General features: G+C 40.5%; 1 protein-coding gene across 10 annotated transcripts in view; it reads left to right on the forward strand.

Moving 5' to 3' along the window:
• The first annotated feature begins 1,191 nt into the window (after positions 1-1,191).
• Positions 1,192-22,825, forward strand: part of hbp1 (HMG-box transcription factor 1) — a 66,391-nt gene continuing 44,757 nt past the window's right edge. For 2 of the 10 annotated variants that reach the window (XM_041202372.1, XM_041202375.1), the window contains exons 1-3: positions 9,623-9,675; positions 16,444-16,636; positions 22,030-22,270. In XM_041202372.1, the coding sequence (XP_041058306.1) occupies positions 9,661-9,675; positions 16,444-16,636; positions 22,030-22,270 (449 nt within the window). In that variant the 5' untranslated portion in view covers positions 9,623-9,660. Of the gene's footprint in view, positions 1,372-8,339; positions 8,448-9,604; positions 9,676-11,484; positions 11,864-13,855; positions 13,919-16,443; positions 16,637-17,580; positions 17,643-22,029; positions 22,271-22,825 lie in introns of those variants that run through there. The other 8 variants (XM_041202370.1, XM_041202371.1, XM_041202373.1 and 5 more) reach the window with 8 other exon arrangements.

Here is a 22,825-nt window from a genome sequence, read left to right on the forward strand (position 1 = left end):
TTCTCCTCCCCGTCCAATTTGGCCTCCCAGCACAGACCATCGCCCCAACAGTACCTCATGCAGCCGTCCACCTGCAGTGCAAAGATCCACATCCTGGAAGCTCCTGCAGCGTGAAGATCCACATGGTATATGTTCCACCCAGTCATCGCCGCATGTTGTGTTCCAGGGTCGCTGGAGGGCTCCATCTTCCACTGTCCGCACATTGCCACAGGCATTTTCCCAGGTGAGTCTCAGCATGTCCACACCATGCTGTCCAGACATGTTCCGGACCGTGGTGATATCCCGGCTGGCAGTGCGGATAATTGGACAGAGAGGGATGATTCCAGTTGGGGCTTCATCTGTATCCCATTAATGGGATGCAAAATGGCTTCACATTGGTCTCTAGCGGGAATGGCGACCTGCCATGACAGCCGAGAGCACACATTCCTGCTGTCATTTATTGCCAGCAGGAAACAACTTTTTCAGCTCCCGCTGCATTGTCCCCCCCACCCGCCATTAAACCCGCCGACCCACCATTAAACCCGCCGCTGTTTGGACTGGAACATCCCGGACAATATCTCTGGTGAGAAATCTAGGATTTAGTTTCCAGTTCTCGACAAGGTTCAGCACTCGAACCCATTAACCCGAGCTTCTACATAGGTGCTGCAGACCTGCTCATTCTGTCCAGCATATTCCGTTTATAAGTTACTCTTTCTGTAATTTATCCTTTTCCCTTTTGCTCAATTTGTTGTTGGAAAATTACATCAGGCGACTGGAGAACTGACACAGACTAATAAAAAATCTGCAGTATAAGGTGTGCAATGTTGTGGGATGCTTTACAGGCTGAACTAACATTAGTCTTAGTCTGTGTGGGACCTGTTTATAATTCTGAGTTCTTATCTTTATGACTGCAGTTCTCCGCTCATTTCATTGATCGTGCCACATCAATTTACAATGGTATTTTATAATTTAAAAATAGCCCTGGACAACCCAAGCTTTGGTAGGACAAAAATCTGTCATTGGTTTTCTGCACATGTTCAGATAAGTGTGCATACGCAGACGGGTATGGGTGGCTATCTTGCATTGGCAGGAGACACGTTGCTGAATGATATTAGGGGGGTGGGGAGGAGGTGCGGTCAGCTCACCCCCACCCTCCCAGAAATCCATTGGCGTGGAGCCAACATGCCCCACGCTGACCTGCTTCACAGCCATAAAGTGCTGCAGGGCTGATTAAAGAGGGCCGAGTGGGACTTCCGCCCCTCACTGGGGTGGAAGTCCTGACCAGATTAGCCGGAAGCTCCATCAGTCCTGGCAGCACCAGGAAAGCATCGGCGGTTGCTGTCGGGATTGCTGGTGAAGAGAGGATCCCAAGGCCTTGGATCCCTGGAGCAGGTAAGTCAGGGATCTTGGGCCAGGAGGGTTTGGGTAGATTAGGGAGAGGCTGTGGGGCTGGCGGTGTGGGGCTGGCGGTGTGTGGCTGGCGGTGTGGGGGGGTGCGGGGGTGGATTTAAGGGAGGGTGCAGGTAGAAAGGAAGTGGGAATTCAATCTAAAGGGGTCATCCCATGATCGGCAAAGGGCAGCCCCTGAAGATCGACCTCCCCCTGCCTTTTTGCCGCCTCCAAAAACCGCCCTCCCCCCACCATAAATCACTCAAGGGTGGGCGGAAAGGTAGTGGGGTGGACACCCAGCCCATTTTACATGGCTCACCGCAGGGTCACGTAAAATTCAGCCACAGAAATAAATCTGGAATAAAAAGCTAGCATCAGTTATGGCGACTATGAAAAGCACCGGATAGTTGTTAAAAACTCATCTCGTTCACTAATGTCCTTGAGGGAAAGACATTACATGGCCTGGCCGATAAGTGACTCCAGACCCATTTAGCAATGTGGCTGATTCATAATTGAGCTCTGAAATGGCCTAGCAAGGCATTCAGTTGTCTTCAGGAAGACAGCTCACCAGCACCTTCTCAGGGGCAACTGGGATTGAGCAATTAATACTGGCCTTGCCGGTGACACCCACATCCCATGAATGAACAAGCAAAAAATCCTCCCCAAGGTGTCTGCTATGATTAGACCACCCTCAATTTCTGGCTCGATTTTAATAACGTGCATCTCTTGTGTATATACTTCCACTGCCAAAACACTAAAAAAAAAAACTGTGATTTCTTGAATACCCTCTCCACCCTTTACAGTCTCAAATTGATCAAATTCTGTATCCCAACAGCCTCAGGTATTAGATTATGAATGTCCATTAATCCTATTCTCACCAAGCTCCGTAAACTTCAAATCTCCCAGTCTATCAATTTCCAGGTCATTGTTTTCAAATCACTCCATACCTTTGCCCAATCCTAATAATAACTTGCAATAATTCTGCCTGAGCTCACATCCTCTTCTGATATTGGCTACCTGCTTGACCTTCACTTCCCCTGTTCCACCACCAGTGGGCAATACTTCAATTCGCTACGATGTCTCTAAGCTTCCTGCAAAAACATCTTTAAAAAACTCACCTGGCTACATTTTTGGGATATCTTTAACTTATCTCCTCCTTTCTGCGTGTCACTTTTCCCTTCTTTGTTAAGCATTTTGATTTTTTGACATGGCATTAAACAAAGAAACAATTTTAATGCCAAAGCACTATGGGAAATAGCCTAATCCAAAAATAATGAAAGAAACAACCAAAAGAAATTCTCAAATCTGGATCCCTGTCCTGGGTCACTGCCAGTGTATCTGCATACCTATGATACCTACGGAGGAGATGGTGGTATAGTGGTACCTTCACAGGAATAGTAATCCAGAGGGCCATGCTAATGCTCTAACGACATGGGTTCAAATATCACCATGGCAGCTTGTGGGCTTTGAATTAAACATTCTGGAATTGAAAACTAGTCTCAGTAATGATAATCATGAAATTATCATCGATGGTTGTAAAAACCCATGGAGTTCACTAATCTCCCTTTAGGGAAGGAAATCTGCCGTCCCTACCTGGTCTGTCCTATAGGTGACTGTAGACCTACAGGAATGTGGTTGACCCTTAACTGCCCTCTGGAATGGCATAGCAAGCCACTTAGTTCAGGGCAATTAGTGTCAAGCAACAAATGCTGGCCTTGCCTGTGATGCCCACACCCCATGAAAGAATAAATGAAAAAAATACCTACAATCTGCTGCAACCTGGTGAAGCTACAACACAGGATACATATACACTAAACAACAGAAGCAATATATCAGGTCAAACCTCTGCACTCCTGCCACATCTAGTTGTGAATGGTGGCCAATAATTAAGCAACAAATGGGAAGAGGAGGCTCCATGAGAATCCTCATCCTCAAATGATGGTACAGCCCATTATGAGTGCAAAAAACAAGGAGAAATGTTTGCAACCTTCTTAAGCTAGAGTTCCATGTGCATAGTTCTCATGACCATCATTAGAGATACTGGTTGTCTGAGGTCAATTTGATTTGTTTCATATGACAGAGAAACCAGAGTAGGACTACAATATTCTAGCTGGGCTTGGCCTAAGTAGCCAAGTGGTTATGGTACTGGGTTTGTAACCCCAAGATCAAGAGTTCAAATCTCACAATGGCAAACTATGAAACAATGTAACTTCATCTCAAACAGATGGAAACAGGTTTGTACTCAAAAGAGTTACAATATCCTAGCTCTTGCACTGAAGGCCTGTGTCCAGAACTAGCTGCACCCTTAGCCAAGCTGCTCCAGAATATCTACAACATTGGCATCAGCTCAACAATGTAGAAAATTGTCCAGTTGTGATATGTTCAAAAAAAGCAGGATAAATCCAATCTGGATAATTACTGCCCTATCAGGCTACTCCCAGTTGGCAAAGTGATAGAAGGAATTGAGACTATTAAAACAGACTATTAGGTGGAACTTACAATGATCTGAGAGTAATTTGGGAGACACAGCAAAAATTCATCCCTAGGAAGAAGAAGCATACTAAAGGGAGTACAAGGCAACCATGGCTGACAAGGGAAGTCAGGGACTGTACAAAAGCTAAAGAGAAAGCATACAATGCGGTGAAGAGCAGTGGGAAACCAGGGGATTGGAAACCTACAAACACCAACAGAGGACAACTAAAAAAGAAATAAGGAGGGAGAAGATTAAATATGAGGGTAAACTAGCCAGTAATATAAAAGAAGATTGCAAGAATTTTTTTAGATATATAAAGCGTAAGAGAGAGGCAAAAGTGGACATTGGGCCGCTGGAAAATGACGCAGGAGAAGTAGTAGTGGGGAACAAAGAAATGGCGGAGGAACTGAATAGATACTTTGCGTCAGTCTTCACGGTGGAAAACACGAGTAACATCCCCAAAGTTCAAGAGAGTTGGGAGGCAGAGGTGAGTATGGTGGCCATTACCAAGGAGAATGTGCTAGGAAAACTGAAAGGTCTGAAGATGGATAAATCACCTGGACCAAATGGATTACACCCCAGAGTTCTGAAGGAGATAGCTGAAGAGATAGTGGAGGCGTTCGTGGTGATCTTTCAGGAATCACTGGAGTCAGGGAGGGTCCCAGAGGACTGGAAAATCGCTAATGTAACCCCCTGTTTAAGAAGGGAGTGAGGCAAAAGACGGGAAATTAGAGGCCGATTAACCTGACCTCGGTCGTTGGTAAGATTTTAGAGTCCATTATTAAGGCTGAGATTTCAGAATACTTGGAAGTGCATGGTAAAATAGGGCAAAGTCAGCATGGATTCATCAAGGGGAGGTCATGCCTGACAAATCTGTTAGAATTCTTTGAGGAGGTAATGAGTAGGTTAGACAAAGGAGAGCCAATGGATGTTATCTACTTGGACTTCCAGAAGGCCTTTGACAAGGTGCCGCACAGGAGGTTGCTCAGTAAGATAAGAGCCCATGGTGTTAGAGACAAGGTACTGGCATGGATAGAAGATTGGCTGTCTGGCAAGAGGCAGAGAGTGGGGATAAGGGGGTCCTTCTCAGGATGGCGGCCGGTGACTAGTGGAGTTCCGCAGGGGTCAGTGTTGGGACCACAACTTTTCATTTTATACATTAATGATCTAGATGAAGGAACTGAGGGCATCCTGGCTAAGTTTGCAGATGATACAAAGATAGGTGGAAGGACAGGTAGTATTGAGGAGGTGGGGAGGCTGCAGAAGGATTTGGACAAGTTAGGAGAATGGGTAAAGAAGTGGCAGATGAAATACAACGTGGGCAAGTGTGAGGTCATGCACTTTGGTAGGAAGAATAGAGGCATAGACTATTTTCTAAATGGGGAGAGAATTCAGAAATCTGGAATGCAAAGGAACTTGGGAGTCCTAGTCCAAGATTCTCTTAAGGTTAACTTGCAGGTTGAGTTGGTAGTTAGGAAGGCGAATGCATTGTTGGCATTTATTTCAAGAGGACTAGAATATAAAAGCAGGGATGTGTTGTTGAGGCTTTATAAGACTCTGGTCAGACCACATGTAGAATATTGTGAGCAATTTTGGGCCCCATATCTCAGGAAGGATGTTCTGGCCCTGGAGAGGGTCTAGAGGAGGTTCACGAGAATGATCCCAGGAATGAAAGGCTTAACATATAAGGAACATTTGAGGACTCTGGGTCTATTCTTGATGGAGTTTAGAAGGATGGGGGGGGGATCTGATTGAAACTTACAGAATACTGAAAGGCCTAGATAGAGTGGATGTGGGGAAGATGTTTCCATTAGTAGGAGAGACTAGGACCTGAGGGCACAGCCTCAGAGTAGAGGGACGACCTTTTAGAACAGAGATGAGAAGAAACTTATTTAGCCAGAGAGTGGTAAATCTATGGAATTCATTGCCACAGAAGGCTGTGAAGGCCATGTCATTCAGTGTATTTAAAACTGGGATAGTAGGTTCTTGATTGGTAAGGGGATCAAAGGTTACGGGGAGAATGGGGTTGAGAAATGTATCAGCCATGATTGAATGGCGGAGCAGACTCGATGGGCCAAATGGCCTAATTTCTGCTCCTATGTCTTATGGTCTTATGGTCCTATGATCTGGTCACAGAAGTTCAGTTTGGATTCTCCCAGGATCACAGCTCCAGACCTCATCACAAGTCCCAACACTGACATAAACTGAATTCCAGAGGTGAGGCAAATGACTGTCCTTGACATCAAGGCAGTACTGAGTGTGACAACATCCAGGCTTGTGCTGAAGTGGCAAGTAACATTTGCACCATTCAAGTGCCAGGAACAGCTATCTCCACTAAGAAAGTAGCACCCCCTCCCCTTGACATACAATGGCATTACCAGCTTTGCTGCAACTCTAATTTTTTAAAATATTATTCATTTGATGTGGGCAACACTGGCTAGGCCAGCATTTATTGCCTATCCCTAATTGCCCTTGTTCAGAGGGCATTTAGAGCCAACCACATTGGTGTGGGACTGGAGTCACATGTAGGCCAGACCAGGTAAGGACAGCAGTTTTCCTTCCCTAAAGGGCATTAGTGAACCAGCTGGGTTTTTACCATTTACCATTCGGACTTTTAATTCCAGATTTTTATTGGATTCAAATTCCACCATCTGCCGTGGCAGGATTCAAACCCAGGTCCCCAGAGCATTACTCTGGCTATCTAGATTACTAGTCCACCAACAATACTACCATGCCTTCACCTCCTCCCCTGGTTTCCATCAGGTTTCCATCACTACTACTTCAGCACTGAAATATAGTCATTTCAAAGTCACAAATAACATGTGTGATTGTGACCATGGTTTACTATCTCACTTCATCCTTCTCAACTTGCCTGCAGCCTTTGGCATAGTCACCACATCATTCTCCTCCAACACCTCTCCCTCATTGTCCAGCTGAATGGAATTGCCTTCCCTGGTTTCAATCTTAACTGTCCAGTTGTAACCAGAGAATCTCCTCTAATAGTTTCTCTTTCCTCCACTGGATGAGCCAAAATGTCCATCAATTAAATATTGAGATCACGAAAGACATTGCCTTTGGTACTGCCACAAACTATTCCTTAGCCACCAATTTCATGCCCCCGCCCTGCCTACTGACACAATCTGATCATATTTGACCCTAAATACCTTCCAACACCATATTCTCTCCATCAAAAAGACTACCTACATCCATCTTCATCATTGTGCTTCTCCACTGCTGCCTCAATCTGTCAGCTGCTGAAACCTGCTTTTCTTACCTCTGGACTTGATAATTTCAGTCTTTTCCTAGCCAACCATTCATTTTCTATCCTTTTCATAAACTTAACCTCATCGAAAACTTTGCATCAAGTTCCAACCATTATTCACTACTCTGCTCACTGACCTACGTTGGCTCACCCAGCAACGCCTTGATTTTAAAATTCTTATCACCATGTGCAAAACCCTCTGGCCTTATTCCTTCCAATCTATAACCTCCCTGAGGCTGTAACCTATTGGGAACTTGGCATTCCTCCAACACTGGCTTCTTGCGTATCCTCACTCCCTTCACCCCATCATTGAAAGGCCTTAAGTTTGAAAATTTCTTTCCTAAACCTCTCTCTCTCTTTAGGATGGTCCTTCAATTTTTGGTCAGCTGTCCTAATGTCAGTGTCATTTTTTTCTGATTATATTTCTGTGCAGCATTTTGGAGTGTTTCAATACGGTAAAGACACTGTATAAATGTAAGTTGTTATTGGTGTTGTATTAAGTGCCCCACTTATTCTAATGTGTAGGAGTTGTACAGTATCCCAGCTGTGCAACATAAACAACCAAATATTTCAATGTATGATCATGCCTTTTGCTAATCTATTTATAATGGACAATTCAAATGGTTCACAAGTGAAAAAAGATGAGACTTGACCAGGGTCTACACAGATGTCTTCCTCCAAAGTATTCTGGCCTGAGCGACAATCACATAAACAGAGCAATGCACCTTTCTGAGTTTAAGCACCCAATATTATACCTTTTCTCTCAAAACAAGGACCCAAATATTCTGCTACACTTATGTACCATGCTAATCAAACATTATTTAGTGTCATTTACAAGAGTTACTGGGTTTAATAATTGGCAATTTTCAATTGGCAATACCATAATCCCATAATCCCATTCTTGGGATTATTGTGAAAGCGCCTCATTGTTTGCTTAAAGGACTGAAAATTGTGTAGGATCATAGTGGAACAGACCTTTTCCTTATTCACAGGTGCTGACAACATCAGTATTAGTTGCCCATCCTAATTACTCTTGAGAAGGTGGTGGGGAGCTGCCATCTTGAACAGCTGCAGTCCATTTGGTACACCCATGTGCTGTTAGGGAGGGACTTACAGAATTTTGACCATAAGAGTTTTGGCAATAAAGGAATGGCAATATATTTCTAACTCTGGATAATGTGGAGGAGAACTTGCAAAGGTGATGTTCTCATCTGCCTCCTGCTCATGTTCTTCTAGATTGTAGAGGTTGCCTATTGGAAGGTGCTGTTGAAGAAGCCTTGGCAAGTTGCTGCAGTGAATCTTGAAGATGGTACACACTACAGTCACTGTATATCGGTGATGGAGGTAATGAATGTTAAGGTGGTGCCAATCAAGCAAGTTGCTTGATATTTCACCTCTCTTCTATTTTTACTTAGTTCTGTTGAAGGGTCATTTGGACTCATAACGTTAACTGTGTTCCTCTCTGCAGATGCTGCCAGACCTGCTGAGTTTTTCCAGGTATTTTTGTTTTTGTTTTGGATTTCCAGCATCCGCAGTTTTTTTGCTTTTATTTAAGCAAGTTGCTTTGTCCTGGATAGTGTTGAGCTTCTTGGGTGTTGTTGGAGCTGCATTCATCCAGCTACGTGAAGAATATTCCATCACGCCTTGTAAATGGTGGAAAGGCTTTGGGGAGGCAGGAGATGAATTACGTGCTCTAGCGGTTATCTAGTTAAGTTTCTAGTCAATGACACCCAGGGTGTTGATTCAGTGATTGTATGCCATTGAGTGTGAAGGAGGTAATTAGATTCTATCTTGTTGGAGATGGTCATTGCCAAGTACTTGTGTGGCACAAATGCTACTTGCCACTTGTTAACCCAAGTACGAATGTTGTTCAGGTCTTGTTGCGTATTGGCACAGATTACTTCAGTATCTGAGGAGTCTCGAATGGTTCTAAACATTATACAATCATCAGCGAACGTCCCCAATGATGGAGGGAACGTCATTGATAAAGTAGCTGAAGATGATACTCTTTTTGAGTAAACCTGTTTCCATCTGTTTCAGATGAAGTTATATTGTTTCATAGTTTGCCATTGTGAGATTTGAACTCTTGAGTCTTGGGGTTACAAACCCAGTACCATAACCACTTGGCCATTTAGGCCTGTAGCTGAAGATGATACTCTTTTTTGAGTAAACCTGTTTCCATCTGTTTCAGATGAAGTTACATTGTTTCATAGTTTGCCATTGTGAGATTTGAACTCTTGATCTTGGGGTTACAAACCCAGTACCATAACCACTTGGCCATTTAGGCCTGTAGCTGAAGATGATGGTGCCTGGGATATTACCCTGCCCAAACTGCTTCAGACACTATACGTGAGAACTTCAGTTTGGGGGGGAAGGGTAGAATGGAACTTCTCCCGGCGTGCTCCGCGCACTATTGTTTATTCCATCCATGACGCGTGCGCCGCGTTCCTCCAATGGACGGCAAGCGTCCCTTTGATTGATGTGAACGGACGGTCCAATGGGCGGGCTGGGTGGAGAGGCTGGGAACCCGCCTCCGCCGCTCAGGGGAAACTCGGTAATGGCGGCGGAGCTGGTGAGTGAAGCTCGCGGAATGTAAACAGTTCGGGGATTGGCGGGCGGTGGAGTGGTTCTACCGAGGCGGCGAGGTAGGGGATGGGGAGGCAGTAAAGGGGAGACAGCAGCTGTGGGGCAGGAGGGGAGACTGGGACTGAGAGAGAGAGAGTTAGAGTCAGAGAAATTGTGACGTGTCCTAGCTTATTGTTGATAAGTTTGTTGTTTTTAATGGGTGACGTTTCTCCCATTCATTTCGTGACAGCTCCCGAGCTACCACCAACAATCAGATTAACTGACGCCCTTCGCTCAACTTTAATCACTTCAGCTTTTGTTTTCCTTTCGTTTTATTTAAATTTGACGTTTAGGGTAATTGTTGTGGCGTCTGTTTCTGGGAATTGTGAGGGGGGGGGGAAACAAGCTGGAGAATGTCGAGCGGTCAGATTGGCGTCTCTTTTGTCGAGACCATTTTGTTTTTATTCGACTTCCTTTTTTCCAAATTGTCTGTAAATTTCCTGCGGACTGTTGGGACTTTAGTACCCGATTTGGTGACTAATAGCATTTTTATGGCTCGGGTGCTTTCTGGGCTCCAACATTCCCCGAGTTGGTGACATATTTACTTGTCAATATTGAGCGCGATAATTAGGGCGATTCATTTTATATATATGTATATATAAGTGTATGTATTGAGAAAAAAAACTTGTTCCGAAGATAATTTGTTATTAAACTGCCCTGTTACGCAGTTCTGAATGAATGAGCTGACGCGCAGGCTCACTGCTATCTACTTAGGGTGTGTGAGTCACATGATGATGTATTTAAAGTTTCTGCGTGTTTGTGAGCAGAATCCAGACATTTGTTTACTGTCTGCATTTCCCCCTTCAATAAAAACTAATCTTTCGGGGGATAAAAAGCAAATCGGTTTTTTTCACCACATTTTTAAAGCCTGCTGCTCTTTTTGAACAACTTTCTCTTCCTTCCCACCCCCCCCCCCCCCAAAAAGAAATCGGGACGAATGTTGTTGATATCAGGGAGATGTTAAGAAAGGAAGCTTAAGATCTAAGAGTGACGCAGATTGTAAACGCATTTGAAGACACGCAATTTTCTAATCAAAATAAGTTACAGCCGTAAACCAAAATGTGCGGGGGCGGGGAAGGAGAGGGGTATTGCTTGGCAGATCAGAAAACTCCAGAGTAAACTGAACTGAGTATTGTTGCAAATTGTGTGCGTTATACAAGATTGAATGAGTAATTGACTGTATTGGAAAAAGGGCTGAATTTCTAACTTAGTGGTTGAAAACAGTACTGCATTGAATAATGCATTGTTTATATAATTGAGGCCAAAAATTAAAATGAATGGATGATAGTAACAATAACTTAAAGATCTATGGGAGTCCACACATGTTTATATTGTACAATAACTTAGCCAGACATATCATTATTACCTAATAGCAGAATTGAGGTGTTTTGGTTTGCTTATCATTTATCCATGAGCAGCTTTTTAATAACAGCAGCAAGCAGACCAAATGCTTGACTTTCATTTGTTGTTCTTTCCTCTTGAACTTGTTCACTTGCATAAGCACATACATTCACTGCACATACCAGGAAGTAGAATACACAGAACTTTTCACTTTTAAGTTTACAGAGAGTGAAATAATGATTGAGACATACACGTGGGAGTAATAATAAACTTTGTATTTTTTTAAAATGATTTTATTCTCATAATCTAGACATTTCTGCAAAAATGAATTTAGTTTTCAAGGACAGTGAAGCTGTTCAGTACATTTAAGAACCGAATTACACTATATTCAACAATGTGTATTTTTTTTTAAAAGGATTGTTCTCCTTGATTATTTGGGGGCGCCAACCCATGGCTTATGCTGTGATTGTACGACAGGACAGGGTGAGGAGGCAGGCCCCATGTCTACTTCAGCCAGAACGGGAATTGAACTCCATACTGTTGGTGTTATCCTGAACCATCACACTAACTGGCTAGCCAACTGAGCTAACAGGCCACTCCAAGGGCTCTTACAGTGACAAAAAATGCAACTTCTCATCAGTTCAGTGATTTCTACTTGATTGCAGCCTGGGGAACTTCAACACTGTGCTCCATGGGGAATTGTAGGATTACTGACAGTAGCTTCTGAATTTCTGCATTTGACTACACGTGTGAACTCCATAAGTTGCTACTGGTTTCAGAGGAATAATGATTGTGTATGTTGATTATTTGCTGTCTTTACTATTGCAGATCTGGGCCAGTACTTGAAATGAGCAATACTTAGCTTGTTAGCATCAGTAGAATCACTGCAAGAGAGAGGGGCGGGGGGGGCCTGAAGGTTTTGAAAGTGCTGCTCTTAACACTGTCACCTTAATGGTGAATAAAACCAAAATCATAACACTTAGGATCCTGTTGACATGCTTCATTGTTCAGTGTCTTAAACTGAAGAGTTGGTGCCATTAATTGGAAAACCCCCAAATCAGTTCTTTGACCTACAGTACGAGGCCATGGTAAGAAATGTAAAGAAGGAAACTCATGAATGAAAAAAATTCAGCATTTCATAAATATACAGATAGAATTAATGCATGAAATGTGGCACTTATGACCATCTCAAATTATGCAGGGTTACTATCATGTGGTTTTCAGAAGTGTATTAATCAAGATTTGGAAATTATTACAGGATGACATTGCTATTACATTAAACTGATTTAGGAATCAAAAGTTAATTAAATCGAGATTTTGTAAATAATTGGATTGAAGCAGAACAGTTCTGTTCGCTACCACCCAATGATATATAGACATCTTGCTGGTGCAACACCTGATAACTAAATTAGAATTCAGTTTGTGGTTCTTTTAGATCTCGCTTTTGATGCATTGGAGTGAAGATTGTTGTGTTGCATGCCATAGTTGGGAGGAACATAGGCAGTGAATGTACAAACCACAACTGGCTAGAGCTTTCAGATTCATGGTGCTGACTGCTGTTTGCAATTTTCCATTTAACCCAAGCACTGTCTTGTGGGAGCCAAGGAGCAGCTGCACTGTGAATGGTAATTCAGAATAAATAACTCGTGGACCCTATCTTGGCCCATTACATGAATCAAAGGTTGCATTATTTCTGAGTTGGCTGCATTAATTTGCTAATTTTCTTGTTTAGCTTGTGGTTGGGATGAAATTAGGAGTTGTATACTATCCCTTAGTGCCATGGAAGTTACACTGAGAAAATGAGTCTGCTGACATAGGAGAGTTATTGGTTCTGAAGTTTCCAAATTCAACACCAGTCCCCCCCACCCCTGCCTCCCCCTCAACCATGGCTGCCTTAGTAGACTTCTTAGAAACAATACCATTCAAATTTGATTTCAGATGGGCAGTCAAAAGACAGAATTTCTCACCATTAATTGTTTGGTTCTGTGACTGTAATGGAGTATATTATCTGTGCATTTTAAACGTGTGCATCAATATTTATTGAAAAAGCCATTAAAATGTTGTAGAAAATGAGCTGAGTTTTAACAGAAGTGCCAAACAAGCTCTTTCAATTGATTCAGCTATGACCTGGAGCAACAGCCATCTCCAATAGGAAATCAGCTGTGCTACATTTTTATCAATTTGGTGAACTTTACTCATGTAAACTAACATTTCTGTAAATGTATTTCAGCTACTGGCATGGCTGTGGGGACTAAAACAAACAGATTTGGAATGCCTTAAAATGGGTTTCTAACATGTGTTGCAAAATACTTCCTGCTGCTATATTTGTGATGCTTCTTTTACATTTTTGTTATTTCGTACATGTCTACGCAGAACCTTTACTATTAAAACAGACTGTTTATATTAGCATTTATAATTTTATCAAAATATACACTAACTTATGTGATTTTCTCAATTTTTACTAAATCATTATCCAAGAGGAGTTAAATTCAGCAAATGATCCAAAACTTTGTTTTTTCATGCAGCTCTGATAAGATCAGCTCTGTTTTGTTTGGGGCAGGTATTGATGGAGGATGGAACTGTGTTTAAAAATAATTATAATACTGGCATGTTGGCTTTAAATAATAGCATTTTCTATTAATTCAGACAATTTGCTATTGATGCAGAAGGGAGAGACATTACAATGATTAAATTGTTAGTGATATTTAGATATGATGGTGCATGTGCAATGCCCCTCAGTTCTGCGTTCTGTGTATTGTACACAAGTTGTTGCTTTTTTCTTCCAGCAGTGTGCTCTGTGAGCCAAATGGGCTGGAGGATTTGTAATGTACTACATCATATCTTGCAAGGTATCCTTAATTTTTATTTTTTTTTCTGAGGAGTGGGTGGTGGTGGTTGTGTTGGCATAATGTTAGAATCTTTTGTAGTCTCCTATATTTCTTCTCCGAATTTTGATTTGGTAATGTCTTAGTAAGACCACTGTTCACTTGTAATCTGTAAAATTGAAAAGATTTTGGGAAAATTGAAGGGAGCTCAAAAAAGTGAGATGAAAGAAGTAAGAAAGTACAATGATAAATTTAGTGAAGTACTACAGCACCAGTATTGCTCAGCTCAATTCTAACTTTGAATATCCTATACTTTTGAAACGTGGAGGAAAGGTGGTAGGAAAGGAAATTTTGATTTTAGAATGGGAAGCAATTGGCAGGAAATAATTGGTAAGATGTTATTTGCATTCTATAAACCCAGAACACAATATTTAGTTTAAAGGACTATTATTATCCCAATGGGGAGTTTTTAGTTCCGTTTGGTTCCTGGAATAGTTTACTCTGAAAACTTTGTTGCCATGGCAATGCTCTAGCTGATGTGTTTAGTATAATTTTTTTCAACTTAAATCTATGTAGATTGATGAAAATGTTTTAATGCTTGCTGATGCTGTTACTGTAATTTTTTTTCTATAAGCTGGTAAATTGATAAATAAGGGAAAGGATATTAAGATATCTGAAACTATCTCTTTTGGAGAAATGTTCTTGTAGAAGTCTTGAATTTGAGGCTTTTCTATTTTCCTGGGTAAAGTGCTGTTAAGATAACCCTCTCTGGCTAAAACAGATCAAGTTGAAACTGTCTAGCTGGCACAAAGTTTGTGAAATGCATAGCCATTTGATAGGTTTGTACTTATTCTGTTAGGTCTTAAATTTGGTAAATGGAAAAAGTTCCTTTTGAAGAGTGAGCAGTGTTCCCTAAGCATTCATCTCTCTTGTCTTTCCTTTCCTCTCCAACGCCCTTGAAGACATTTTTGTCTCAAATCCATTCCCATCTTTCCAAAACTCCATGTTTGAATCCCTCCAAACAGGTTTCTGCTCTGACGGTACCGAAACAGCTCTTAGCAAAGTTGCAAATGACATCCTATGTGATGGTGACAAAGACAAACATTTCCTCCTTTTCAAACTACAGCATTTTACACAGTTGACTACACCATCCTCCTTCACTGTCCCTCCAGTGTTGTCCAGCTGTGTGGGACTGCCTTCGCATAGCTTAATTCTTAGCTAACTAATCGTAGCCAATGACCTAATATTTCCTTATGTGTCATACTTTGTTTTATGGTGCTCCTGAAGCATCTTGGGACATTTTATGACGTTAAAAGTGCCTTATGAATATTAAATTATCAGATGTGAGTTATACTGCATTTAAATAACAAGGCTGTTTCACTAATGAGGAAAAACACGCAAGATGCATAACAGTTCACCTGGCATCGCCATCAGCTAGTTTTAATGGGTCTTACTCTTTAATGCTGCGCTTTGTAAAGTGACATCAAAAAGAATTAAAGAAAAAATGTTAGATAGGAGAGTGTAATAGCATCTGTTAACCTGCTGGACGTATACCTTGCCTCTTTGCTGTTCTCTGTATGCTTCTTCAGTTTGTTATAACAGAATCAGTGTGATCTAACAGAGAAATTCTGTGCGTTTTACCTTTTTGCCCATTTATTGCTTTCATTTTCTTTTGCTTCCCCCATATTTATGCACTCGGACGTTCCGTCATTAATTAGCTTTTAAGAAAAAGAACCTTCAAAACTCTTACAAGTTGTTTTTAAATTTATTTAACTCTTCTACAGTTCCAGTTAACTGTCCATATGCATTTTCTCATCTAATGAAGCATACCACATATCATTTATTCCTGTTTATTACAGAGCTAAATGCTGAATTTGAATTATTTTGTTTATAATGAAAGTATTATAACCGTTGCATAAACCGAAATTTAAGTCCAGATAATGCTTTCTATATTAAGTGCATCTGCAAAGGACAAAGTAATAAAACAGTGCATAACTGTCATCTTTTATATCATTAAAATGTGTTTCCATGCTTCCTGTCCACATTTATGAAGGAATCCACTTGCTATAGGGGTGTAATTACAGTGATAAGTATATGTGAGCAGTTTCCATTGTTAGATAAATGTGGACATAGAAATTTATAATTGAGAAATAAAAATAAGGACAGAATGCTTGACTCTAAAATTTGACTGAAATATGTTGCCTTGCCCTGGAGCAATTATCTTCTGCTCTGTAATGTTGCTGCACCTGTTTTTGACTTGTCATGTGCAAAGCGACAGGTGATCAACTAGTCATTTGGGAAAAAAAAATACTGAAATTCTCAAATATGGTTGTGCTGCCATCAACTATTGTCTAAAGATTGGTTTCTGAATGTTTGTTTACCTTCTTTGCTGTAATTGTTTTCTCCATCCAATCACATGCAAGCAAAATCCAATCCTTGAACTTAATTTATGAGTTTTATATATGGTTTCCTTCATACATTTGAGCTACAAGTATAGTAATTCCAGATATTTCATATGTTATTCATTACTTTGTATTTTTTTGTTTAAGTCAACTGAAGTCCAATGGCGTAACATGGTGTGGGACATGAAAACAAAATGTACACCTAACAGAGTGCAGAAAGTTCAGTTTGTAGTCGACAAGAGAATTTCTGGAATGGATGATTCATTTGAGTTATTAAAGTGTAATGAAGATTTACCTTCATCACCCGGAAATGCGAATAATGACCAGAATATGGAATACGGTGAGCCATTAAAAAAATTATATATGCTTTGATTAATGTATGTTGATCCAGGTAAACTGTGAAAAGATGAAAGCTTGCTCCCTACTTTGCATGTGAAATAAAGTGTCATTCAGCTAATGTAAAATTACCGTATTTATATGTAATTGGCAGCTTTAAGATCTTGTGCACTGAGTTTTCTATTGTGAATTATAGTAAATTGTATTTCATAGTTGTATGTATGGTTCCAACTTACAGCACTCAGTTTGTCTTTGTACTGTATTGGCAAGCTGAGTTGAGTTTCTATCTTTCACTTTATAACATTTTGCCTTTCTCCCCATTCTTCTCCAAAAATCCAACAGATTTCACTACAGTCATTAGTTTGCTGCAGTGTTTTTCACTTGTTCATTCTGAAAGTCGTACCAGTTGTGAGATTTAAGAAATGTAAGCAAATTGCATTGGAGAACTGGAAGATGAAACATATCAAAATATCAAAAAAAAAGCAGGGAAATTTTATTGAAGCAGATAATTCTGTTGGAAAAGCTAGCACAAGCACAATGTCCCAAATGCTTCCATCTATAGCAAACATTGCACCAGTCCAGTAACATGTTTTGATTACCTGCTGCTGTTGTCTTCCCAGCAGCCTTAATATTGGAAACATAATTGTAGCATGCATTAGGTAGCTGATTATCTTTTTGACAATTGTGTTTTTATATCTATAGAGTGTCATTTTTATTTAGATAGGTCTTGTTCAATTTCTTTAAATGGAGATTACTTTGATTATGTTGATTTTTTAGCATAGAAACAGGATATTTGGCCCAACTGGTCTATGCCAGTGTTTAAGCACTAAATAAGCCACCACCTCAATCTGCTTCACCTGCCCCAATCAACATATCATTGAATTTCTCTCCTTTATGTTCTTCCCCATCTGTCTCTTAAATGCATCTATTCTATTCGTTTGGATACAGGTTTCTGAATTTGGATTCTGAATGTTCTGGAGCCTTTTGCTTAAAAAAGATGGATAAATGTGGTGAGGATCTTTGACATTTGAATGTATAAAGCACTTATTAGACTTTGCTATCATTGCCTACTGATTGCCACAATTTGGCTAAATCCTCAGACCCTTGAAGATTCCTGCTTATTATGAAGTCACTGCTCTCTCACTGGATGCAGAATTTCAGGCATGCAGCATAAGCATAAACTACTTTTATGTCAATTATTGTACAACCAAATGCAGAGTAAAACTCCCTCAGTTCTAATCCAGCCATGCCCTTCAGGAGAGCTGCCTCCACTGTACCAGTGCGTTTTTTTTTACAATTGCCTGTAATTCTGTGGTTTTTGAGTGAGATTACCAATTAGATCCTGGTTAGGACCAATGTTTATAGATCTTAGCCCAATAGCAACTGGATTGATACTACCCAAAATAATTTTGATCACACACTTAAAGGGCCAGGGAAAGAAATCATGTGCCCTGGAGCTTTTCCTCTTTCTGGGCCCCTTATTTCCCACACATTAACTCCCTCTCTTCCCCATTCTCTTCTTCCCCTGCCCTCCACACTTAACCCTTTCCCTCAGATCATGTGTGTTCTCCCCCCCCCCCCCCCCCTCAAGATTCACCAATCAATTCACCAGTCACAGAAAGGTACTAGTAAAATGATAATGTTCATTATTGGCATCTAGTTACAAATATCATTCAATATAAATGCAGCATGGGTCATTAATATTAAGCGCCCCAGTGATATGTTGCAGCATTAGTTTGTGTGTGTCCTATAGGTGATCCAACCACAACTATTAAATAAACGAGAGAACACAAATTTTACCTTATCAGCATCATGCAATATTGTTAATTTGACAGGAAAATATCCTATTAATTGTTTAAAACACTGTGCAGACTGATTTCGGTGACTGCCTCAGCCCTCATGAACATGTTCTACACATTGCACCATATGAATATGGTGACAGTAAATTCATGTTTGGAGGAAAGATTAATACTTGCAACGCAGATAAACTGCACAAAACCTTTCCATTCTGTAGAAGTAGAAGAAGACTTTCTCTTGCTTGGGTGCATGATATTCAATATAATTGTTTCATAGGAAAAGTGTAATTGGATTCTATTTTATCAGTAATATCACAGGGTAGAAAGATCAAATGATCCCTGAGCAACAGCGTGGAATAATTGAACAACATAGGTCTTCACTGTCAGTGAGAAGCATTGGAGTCCTCGGGTGTCTCTGTGCAACACAACTTTTAAGAGGCCAGAGCACAAAGACTGGTTCATAATTGTATCGATGTTTTCTTGATCAGCAAGTCTGAATACACTGCTGTTTCTCGCTACATTACAATTTCAATATCTACTATGCAACACAACTTTATCACGATATTTTAATGCCTCAAAAAATTATAAAACACCAAGATAGAGTGGAATAATGGATGATTAGACAAAGGGACAAGAATGAAGTCAATGGAAAAGACTTTTGAGAATCATTTATGAATAAAACAGCTTAATGATTTACTATGAGCCCATTACGCACTCTTATCCTGGCAATTTTACTCTTATCCTGGCAATTTTACCCCACAAAGCCTGTTCACGGTAAGCTTCCATGAGCAACAAAATAACAGAACTCCAGCCATGATTCTGCCCTCTGCTCGTAAGATAATTATGGATGACAGAGGCCATCCAGCCCAGCTCATCCATTCAGAACAAGATACAAGCATACGTATTAGGAGCAGGAGTAAGCCATTTGGCCCCTTGAGCTTGCTCTGCCATTTGATAACATTGTCTACATTACACCAGTGTCTATAATTCAAAAATATTTAATTAGTTGTAAAGCGTTTTGACACATCGTGAAAGATGGTGTATAATTGTAGGTTTTGTCTTTCTTTCTTTACGTCTGTGTGCGATAGGCAGGGTGGTTAGCGATGGTGACATTGGAGGCCCGATGCTGATTTTATAAGTATAATTAATCACAGAGCAATCAACTGATGTTAGGAACGTGGTTGCAAAGAAACATTTACTAAACAATTCAACTCTGTAGCTAATACAGCTTTACCATTCTGACTTCTCTGGCAGCGTCCCACAATATACCATAAATGGCATCTGCTCCTTTTATGCTAATGACACTGTCCGCAATCAGACATTTACCAGCAGCTTAGGAAAAATGTAGATTAAGTTGTTGATCTGAATTTTTCAGAGAAGAATGATACCAAGCACATAAATTCAGTACGACCTTAACTCAAGAACTGATTGATTGTTTTCCCTTCCCCCAGAAACTGTCATGCAAATTGTGTTGTGCACTGTGAAATTACAGCCTTTTTTAAAGTCGGTCTTTCAGATCTGCATCTGGCTGCTCTGGCTTGGGAAGAAGGAAAAAACCCGGTTCAGAGGAATGAGCCCGGGCCCCTCCAAACTCTCGGCCCCGGTTCTGCACCCACTTCTCTTGCACCCTTGTCCTTTATAGCCTGCACAGGGAGAAGATTTCCACTCTTATCAATGTGAACAGTAAAGTGATTAACTGGATAGAATGAGAGAATTGATATTAGTTTCATTTTGCCTTAATTCACATCATTAGGCTGTACAATTGGAATCTGTTTTCCTGCTTCCATTTGTATCCATCACCATCTATTTAGTGATACACCCTACACTCAAGGTCATTTTACCTGGAATTTCTGAAATATGAAGACTGGAGCTCAAGGGATGACCTGTTTAATTAAGGTTTTGGTTAATGGAAGACGTCCAAACTCTGGTTGTTTGAGAAGGTGCCTTTTCAATAATCTCCATAATGAGATCATTTAGCGTGTTTCAGAAAGGGGGTTGGAACTTGGACAATGTCAAACTTTTCATTCTTCTTCACTTTATATCAATAGTTCCCGTTTTTTCCTGATGAGTGGGGTGGGTACTGATTTGCTCGTGTGCAGAGACAGGGTCATCTTCCTGTACCTATTGATTATAAACAAGATCAGAACAAGCTGCTGTGGGCTTGCATTTAATTTACAGAAATGCTGATAAGATCAAAATGAATTACTGTGGTGGATGCAACAGTTTATTTGAGATACATTGTGTTGAGTACAACTGGTGCCCATGATGGGCAAATTCTTTAACTGCACTTGGAACATGATTTGGTTATCTACAGTCAACATATTTTGTAATTCTGGAACCTGAACATAGAACCCTTTAATATGCAAGGTGTATCGGTAGAAGAAAAGGATCGTAATGTTTTTAATGCTTCTAACAAAGATTGTTAAAATTACTACTTCCAAATGAATGTAAAATTCTCCACTTGCAATAGAAATTTGGCTGTTCAATTTTTGATGTGTTTTTAAGAACTTCACAATTGACCTAACCAGATTTAAAATTTGATTGTCTTGATTCAAATATGTTTTATTGAGTAACATTATGAAAAACAACTGAATTTATATTGAGACTTTAACTTAGTAAAGCCTTCCAAGGAGATTCACAGAAGCACTATCAAACAAAGTTTGACACCAAGCCACAAGAAAGTATTAGAACAGATAACCATAAGCTTGGTCAGAGGCAGATTTTAAGGAGTGTCTTTAAAGAAGGACAGCGAGGTGGGGAGATTTAGAGATGGAATTCCAGAGCTTAGGGCCTAGGCAGTTGATGGCACAGCTGCCCATGATGTACAGGAGATCAGAATTTGAGGAGTGCACAGACCTCGAAAGGTTGTAAGACTAGAGGAAGTTACAGAGTTAGGAAGTGACAAGGCCATGGAGGGGTTTGAAAACATGGATGTGAATATTAAAATTGAGGCATAGCCAGTACTGTATATTAGTTCAGTAATATTTCAAATGCTAAGATTTGAGTTTATTGCAGTTAATTTATGGAGTTTGTTATAGCATGACTTGTAATATTATGAGATTGTGTAGGATCATGGAAATCAAGATTGTGAAGAAATTCTAGCTTTTCTGACAATCCTCTGCATACATTAACTGCAAAATATTCACTTCTACTTTCTTCACATTGGGCAAAATATCGTAATGCTGTTGCTTTTAAAATCCTGCTTAACACGGGCAGGAGTAGGCCATTCAACCTACTAAACTGCTTCAGCATTTGTTAGGCATGGCAGATGATGAGAATGATTCCATGATCAGTTACCTCAACAGGAGACCATGCTTGCAGGAGACCTGGGTAAGAGAATTGAGGTTCTAATATTACAGTCCTGGACCTCTGTTTTCTGTGAGCACAACATCTTGGAATTGCATCTGCTGTTCTGAGTGCCTTTAAGATTGCTTGAGGCCTGCCAGATGATGCACTATGATGCGTAAGAATGAGTTCAAGTTATTTTTACAACTCCAATTTCTTAACAATTCATAAAATCTAGAAATGTAATTTATTTTGCAAATCACCTGAGCACGAACAAAAGAATATTTTGAGTTTCTGAATGTTTCTTGTTTTCTAGATGATCTTCCAGAACTGAGAGCTGTAGAGACCGACAGAGCCATACCTACAGCCTTCCAACTCAGCAGTGGAGTGTCTCATCAAGAATGCCCGAGGTCTAATCGAACCATGTGTACCTCTAGATCACCTGATAGTGCCTTACCACCTTTCACTAGTGAATCTGGTGTGAATTGGCTGACTGAACTGGCTAATATAGCCACTAGCCCACAAAGCCCTCTCATGCAGTGCACATTTTACAACAGGTTTGTGTATATGGCTTTTCAGTCAGAGGAACAACTTTGTAATGACTGAAGATGCATGAATATTGCTATTGAACATAATTGCCAACACTTGGTGTCAATGTGCGCAATTCACATTTGTCATGTTATTTGTAGCAAAATGTAAGCATTGTAAATACCAATACCATAAGATGGAGTATAAATCTAGAACTAAAGGGGGCTTCTAAGAAAGGTACTGCGATAATCGTGGGAGATTTTAATCTTCATATAGATTGGACGAATCTAATTGGCAAAGGTAGCTTAGGGGACGAGTTTATAAGAGTGTATTCAGGACACTTTCCTAGAACATTTTGTTCTGGAGCCATCCAGGGAGCAGGATATATTAGACCTGGTAATGTGTAATGAGGGACAGGATGAATTAGTGACCTCATGGTAAAGGATCCTCTAAGTGTGATGATAATATAGAATTTCATGTTCAGTTTGAGGGTGAGAAATTTGAGTCTGTACCTGGTATCTTAAATAAAGGCAATTGCAAGGGTGAGAAGTGGACTGGGAAAAACAGGTTAAGAGGGAAGACAG

This window comes from Carcharodon carcharias, chromosome 13 (assembly GCF_017639515.1).
Source record: "Carcharodon carcharias isolate sCarCar2 chromosome 13, sCarCar2.pri, whole genome shotgun sequence".
NCBI lineage: Eukaryota > Metazoa > Chordata > Chondrichthyes > Lamniformes > Lamnidae > Carcharodon > Carcharodon carcharias.